General features: G+C 49.0%; 1 protein-coding gene across 3 annotated transcripts in view; it reads right to left on the reverse strand.

Moving 5' to 3' along the window:
• Positions 1-4,518, reverse strand: part of cspg5a (chondroitin sulfate proteoglycan 5a) — a 41,575-nt gene extending 37,057 nt beyond the window's left edge. For all 3 annotated transcript variants that reach the window (XM_080005370.1, XM_080005369.1, XM_080005368.1), the window contains exon 1: positions 4,000-4,518. In XM_080005370.1, the coding sequence (XP_079861496.1) occupies positions 4,000-4,093 (94 nt within the window). In that variant the 5' untranslated portion in view covers positions 4,094-4,518. The remainder of the gene's footprint in view (positions 1-3,999) is intronic.
• Between the last annotated feature and the right edge of the window lie 2,982 nt (positions 4,519-7,500).

Here is a 7,500-nt window from a genome sequence, read left to right on the forward strand (position 1 = left end):
CACGCACACACACACACACACAGATTAACAACCACACGGTAACCAGCAGCTGGAGGGGTCAAGCCAGAAGCCCGCTCTGCTCATGCCGACCACCCGTCAGCTCGCGGCCGAATGCGAGCGGTGACGCGAGGCTGATCGGCCGCAGGTGGACGGGGGGCGGGGCAGATGACATTAGGATTATTCTGTTTCATTACAAACACATTCAACCAGGATGAGAGTCATTGTGTGAAAACACCTTCCTCTGGCTCCGGCTGGATATCCAACGGGGGGAGTCATCAATGCAGGATCATCACCTGCCTCTCCGGTGGCTTTTGTACAAATTATTCAACGTAGACCGCCACGCTGGGTTGTTTCAACCGTCGGTGTGCAGGGGCTGTGCGTGGCCTGGCAACGACCGAGTTGCCCCGGGCAACCAGGTTTCGGGCCATTGTCAACCATCTCGTGCGGATGTTGGCCCCGTCGTCGACGACGATTCTTATGTTGAAGAGCAAAACGAGCGCGGTATATCTCGGCACGTTTGGAAACTTCCGCCAAAAGCGAGTGAGTAATGCGAGTGAACCGATGGGAAATATGAAATATGGATGATAATTATGAAGGATCATTATCTCTCAATTATAAGATGATTACAATTGGTGAAAACCATTGTGTCATCCTTGGCAAACCAACAGCTGATGTATGGTTGCCAATTTGGCAACTGCCCCTGAAAGATCGTGTCGGGCGATGTCATTGCATGACGTAATGTGACGGCATCCAACATCAATAATCTTTGACGATTTGGGCGTCTTCTCTCCAGCCCTCCTCATGCATCACCTTTTCTTCACCTTTTCTGTGCCAACCCGTTTAACCGCAGCTCCAAGTCCAAAACACCAAATGAGCGCTCCACGACCGGTTTGCGCTCCAGGTCCTCTGGGTTCGTTCCCGGGAGGAACGAACCCAGAGTGTCTTTTCGCGCCACCGCAGCCTTGCTGCCACAATGCATGCTGGGATATCTGGGTCGATCCAGTTAGCCAAGTCACCAAGTCGGCCGATCCACCCTCGAAACCGCTGCACCGAGCGAGAACGCATCTGGGGGTTTCAGCGCGGAACGTCCCTTGCACAAGCGACCGAGAAGAAACTGCCCGAAGCGCCGCCATCTTTTGCACAAAATGTCTTCACTCTCACCCGGATATCTCAGCAGTGACACATACGGGATAGCAGAGTGTCCGGTATCAACAGCTGCTTCAAATCCATGGCAAACTACTGGTCTTTGTGGTTTTGCGCGGTGAAAATTTAAAATATCCTATTTTCTTTTTCCCTAAATCAGTGGGTGTGTTCTCCTCTCACTCTCTCTCTAATCAGTTTTCCACTGCTCCCTCCATCTTCCATGCTGCCACTGTAGTGTAGTGTCACACTCCACACCTCTTGGTTGGAGACACACACACACACACACACACACACACACACACACACACACACACACACACACACACACACACACACACACTCAGAAACAATCAGCGTCTAGTGGAGAGTCGCTGGGTGTTTAGGGTGACGACTTCAGAAAGCCGGCTCCCTAATGAGCCTTCAGGACGCGTTGTGGACCAACTGAACACAATGTTCCTTCAGCCTCCATCAACAGCTGTGGTTTCCATGGACACAAAGGAGCAGGGGAGGAGAGAGAGAGAGAGAGAGAGAGAGAGAGAGAGAGAGAGAGGGGAGGAGGGAGGAGGGAGAGGAGAACGTGGAAGAGAGAACGATGTAGAGAGGGGCATCAGCGAAACACCTCGTTCCACAGAGCTGTGGAGAGCTTGGTCACTGCGTGCGTGCGTGCGTGCGTGTGTGCGTGTGTGCGTGCACGCTCGTGTCTTATGGGTGTGGGGGTGGAGGGATTTGGCTTGAAGATTAACTCACTGCACATCAAATCTGTCAGCCAACAGATACGTGTCAGCAGGGCAGTGGATGAGAGAGAGAGAGGAAATGATAGACAGACAGACAGACAGACAGACAGACAGAGATAGACAGATAGACAGATAGATAGATAGATAGATAGATAGATAGATAGATAGATAGATAGATAGATAGATAGATAGATAGATAGATAGATAGATAGATAGATAGATGATAGATAGATAGATAGATAGATAGATAGATAGATAGATAGATAGATAGATAGATAGATAGATAGATAGATAGATAGATAGATAGATAGATAGATAGATGATAGATAGATAGATAGATAGATAGATAGATAGATAGATAGATAGATAGATAGATAGCCACCCATTTGCCATTTGGGTTTGGGGGAGGGAGGGGGGGCTATGATAATAATAATAATAATAATAATAATAATAATAATAATAATAATAATAATAATAATAATATGTATAAAGGCCTGAATGGATACAACTATTGAAAGTGAAAAGGAAAGACGAGACAAAGGAGAAAATAACACCCGGTCTGAGCAGCAGCCAGAGATGTAGGGCAAGCTGTCTTCCCCACTCCAATGGGGGAGGACGGGGGGGGTGGGGAGTAGATCCGACAAGCCACTGAATTTGGATATTATGGTATACGGTTTATCGTCTTTCAGTTGTACAGTGTAGGGCTATTGCGCTCTCCTCAAATGAAGATATTCCTGTGTTGTGAGGAACAATTTTCAGACTCCAAAGAAAACGTTCTGACATAAAAAAATAAATAAAAAATAAACCTTACATGGTGTGAGGTTTGATATATTTACGTTTGAATGATCGCAGGAATTTTCAGCGCGGGATTTGATTTGATGTCATGAGAGGATCCTGAAAAGGGAACCACGGGTTCTCGTGGTGGAATATCGTCAAAATTTAAAATGCAAAGTATTCCAGCCACACTCTATACACGCATGGTGTATCTATACACCATGGTCCTCCTTGGGCATCTTTTCTCTTCGGTGCCACTGGTGCAAACAGCATGGCATGCCAGTTGTACGCATCCAGAGAGTCTGTCATTTTACTAGATCAACCCATCTAATCCCATGTTGTAAAGCCCTAAAAAGCAATTTCTCCATGTTTTTTCTTCTAGTGGCTAGGCCTGGCGGGTAATGCACAGGGCTGCATCACCCCCACACCCTTATAATAAATAATGAATAGTGAGAAAAGGTCAGAGAGAGACCAAACAAATGTTATGGTGCTGCTGGAACTGCAGGTTTGACACCAAAATATCAAAAGAAGGGAACAAACTGGGACAGCCTACCACACTGGAGACGCGGATGGATCAGTGCGCACGGCTCTGCGTCTGCGCACTGAATCCACGAGACAAAGGGAGAAAGGGAGCCTGTCCGCGCATAGTGTGTGTGTGTGTGTGTGTGTGTGTGTGTGTGTGTGTGTGTGTGTGTGTGTGTGTGTGTGTGTGTGTGCGCGCGCGTGCGTGTGTGGTGTTTTTTTTTTCGTGGTGTGTATCAGAATGTCCGCTCGGGTCCTTCATGCATAATGCATCAGGGACCCCCGGCAGGGACCCTCCTTTGTGTCCTCCGGGCTCCATCATTGCCATGGTGACAGGGATAGGAGGGAGGGGGGGGGGGGGGGTTGTTGCTGCATCGGCTCGCCACTATCACCCGCTTCCACTCACACACAGCGGGTCAGAGCTGAGGGGTAAAGGAAATGGGGAATAAGCACGGTGTGGCAGGGCGTTCTCTGCAAAATGCATCGCGGTGAACGCCTGCTTTGCACTGACTCCTCGCAGTTATCATCTCGTTCTCTCACCTGCCCCGGGTGCGGTTCATATAGAGTGGAAACGTGCCCCCCCCCCCCCCCCCCCCAAAAAAAAGGGGGGGGTGGGGGGCTCCATAACCCACAATGGACGCCCCCGGCTGACCTGCTTTTGTGGCTGCGCTGTGGGAGCGGGTTGGAGGTGTCGGCGCTCCCCCAAGACGCGGGCGCGGGCACCCTAAAAAAGGGTGACTGGACGAAGGAATTAATGCACGACCGCACGAATGAATGGACGAACGGATGCGTGCGTGCGTGCGTGCGGGCGGGCTTCGATTCTTACCGTGCACGGCCAGTGGGAACGCGAGCAGAGCCAGGGCGCAGGACAGCAGCGGGAGCCCCCAGCAGCGGGACCTCGCCTCCTCCATTCCCCGCATCCTTGCGCGCAAACCAAGATAATAGAATTTTAAAAAAAACTTAAAAAAAAAAAAAAAAAGAAAAAGAAACCAAAAACAAAAACGAAAAAGCAGGAAAAAAAAAAAAATCGGTGCAAAAAATGAACGTGGAGACGGGAGCGGGTCCGAGGGAGACGTGCGGAGACGGGTGACTCGGTGGCTTCGCCGTGCAGCCGCTTCTTTTCGGGTCCGATCCGCTGCGTCTACACTCCCTCCTCCGTGCGCGTCTCCATGGCGGAGTGGACTGGATGGAGCGGCTCCTCTGTCTGCGGACCCTCTGCCTCAAGTCTCTCACTGCAGCTGCTCAGGGCTCCATCACCGGGACCAGGGGACCGGGGCCGTGGGACCAGGGACCGGGGGGGACCGGGGTTCGGAGTCCTTGCGGGGTCCAGGCACCTCGTCTCGGGCTTGTTTTCCTTTTTTTTTTTTGTTGTTTTTGTGTGGCAGGTTTGGAGGTTTTGCTTTTGGGGGGGGGGGCTGGAGTCTGATCATCTGGGGAGGGATTGTCACTCCCCCTCCTCCCTCCTCCCTCCTCTTTCTCCTTTCAGTAAATTCTCTCTATTCATCATCGGGGACTTATTTGGGATCCCCCCCCCCCCCCCCCTCCACATTTCTTTCTCCCATTTTGAGTTTTCAGTTTTATTTGGAAGAGCAACTTTATGTGACAGTGTCACATTTGGCAAAGAGGCCGATTTTCCAATTTTCTGTAAAAACAGCAAACTATCCCCCGTGGGCTCTCTCTCTCTCTCTCTTTTTCTCTTCTTTCCAAAAGTTCATCTAAAGCCACACAATGCAGCAATTATTCTGGAAAGGCAACAGAAATGCACCCATTTACACGCTCATGCATTCAAATATGAATATTAAAAAATATTTACTGAAGAGCCGGATGAAACCAGGCAAATAATTCATATTTATAATGCGTCGTCTTTGTTTTTCCTCACGTCTCATTAAGCATTAATTGGATGCGGGGGGATCTCATCACAGTCGATCAGATCCCATGACATGTCAGACAAAAAGAGAAAACCACAAACGAGTGTTGTGCTGCGGTTGATTAGGAGTGTGACGGAATCAAAAAATAAAATGTCTGCCCAAAAGTTATCCATCTGCTCCATCCAGAGCGATGGATATACTGTGTGTATATATATATATATATATATATATATACACACACACACATATATATACACACACACATATATATATATATATATATATATATATACATACATATATATACACACACACATATATATATATATATATATATATATATATATATATATATACTGTATGTATTCATCTGGTCATGCATTCTGCAGCGACTGACTTAAAAAAAAAACCTTTAACCACAACAGGTTATGAAAAGTCAACACAACAGCTGCACCCAGATCTCAAAGGGATTAAACCCCAAAAATGTATAGATAAAAACAATAAAATTCAAAGATTAAGAACAAGGAAATCACCCTAGACAGAGAGAGAGAGAGAGAGAGAGAGAGAGAGAGAGAGAGAGAGATAACAGTGAGAGAGAGATAAGAGAGGGGGGGGGGACAGTGATAACAGAGAGAGAGAGAGTTAGAGCGAGAGACAGAGAGGGAGAGACAGACAGAGAGGGAGAGACAGAGATAACACTGAGAGAGAGAGGGAGCGAGGGGAGAGAGAGAGAGAGAGAGAGAGAGAGATAACACTGAGAGAGAGATAGAGCGAGAGACAGAGAGGGAGAGACAGAGATAACACTGAGAGAGAGAGGGAGCGAGGGGAGAGAGAGAGATAGAGTGAGAGACAGAGAGGGAGAGACAGAGATAACAGAGAGAGAGAGAGAGAGAGAGAGAGAGAGAGCGATAACACAGAGAGAGAGGGAGTGAGGGGAGAGAGAGAGAGAGAGAGAGAGAGAGAGATAACACAGAGAGGGAGAGAGAGAGATAGAGAGAGACAGAGCTTACACTGAGAGAGAGAGGGAGCGAGGTGGGGGGGGGAGGGAGGGAGATCATTTAGAATCCATAAAAACAAAACACTTCTGGGAAAATTGGAACACTCTAAACAGAAACACGAGGACCCCGCCCGCCCAAAGCGGAGACGTTTGGGGGCGAAGCGCGTCGCCATCGCTGCGGCTCCGACGGGGAAGAATAAACAGCAGCACCTACAAGATGAACGACAACGTTGAGAGGGAGCCACAGACGACGGCCAGAGCCCGCCCCAGGGGTCAGAGTGAAGTCACTGGAACCCCAGCGGGCGGCGCCGGCGATGAAACGATAAAATGACAACGACGATAAAAGGACAACGATAAAATGATAACAACGATAAAATAACAACGATAAAATGATAAAAACCCGCAGGGGCTCAAATCCCAATGGGCTCGTGAAACTCTTTAACTTCGCCCTGAGCTGAACCATCTTCCCCGGTATTTGCGTCGCACGGCGTCTCACCAAAGCGAGGGCACAGCGGACCCCGTCGCCACACGACAATCAAAGAAGCGAAAAGTAAATGGTTCTCCCGCTTGGTCGACTGCAAAAGAAAAAGCCGTCGATTCAGTTCGGGACGAGGCTCTGACGTAACCCGCGGTTACAACGTCGTGGCGGGGGGGAGGGGGAAAACCCGATGACATCATCAGTGCCCCTGTGCGCAAACAACAACAAAAAAAAAAAACACCCCCAAAGACAAAGGTGCGGATGGATCTCAGCCCGGACCCCCCCCCCCCCCCCCCGGGAGGTGAATCCAACCAGAGGAAGCCTCCGAAAAAAAACGACGGAGTCAACTTCCTTCGAGATGCCGTCGCTCCAGAACACCCCACAAAAAACTGGCCCCGACCCTCGGCCTCAACGCCAGCGCCGCTTCACCGCGGCCGTTGAGGGAGCTGAGGGACGGGGCCCCGGGGGGGGGGGGGGGGGCTTCCCACGCCGTCGTGAGGGACGTCACGACTCGCGTCCGGCTGAGAGTGCCCGGCTCCGTCATCGAAACCCGTTTCCTGGCGTTACGCTTGCGAGGCCCGCATGTCTGCCGCGTCCACGTCTGCCGAGCCAAACAGCAGCAAGGTGTGTGAGCGGTAAAACGGCGTCCGGATCGAAGGCCGTCCGTCACCTGTCTGCCTGCACCGTGCTGATCCGTACATACACACACTGTACTCACTGCACACACTGTTGATATGATTCTCACTCATTTGTGTTGATGTCTTTTTTTCACTGCAAGTCTACATTTTTATGTTTTATCTTATGTCATTTTTACTTATCTGTATATCTATATATATCTATATATAATGTAATATATATAAATATATATCTCAATATATCTTCATATACTGTATATATGCTGGATATACTGTATGTTTTGTATATATATTTTTTCTTTTAACAGAAATCTTTAAAGATTCTCTCTTTTTATTTTTACTTTCTTTT

This window comes from Zeus faber, assembly GCF_960531495.2.
Source record: "Zeus faber genome assembly, chromosome: 8".
NCBI lineage: Eukaryota > Metazoa > Chordata > Actinopteri > Zeiformes > Zeidae > Zeus > Zeus faber.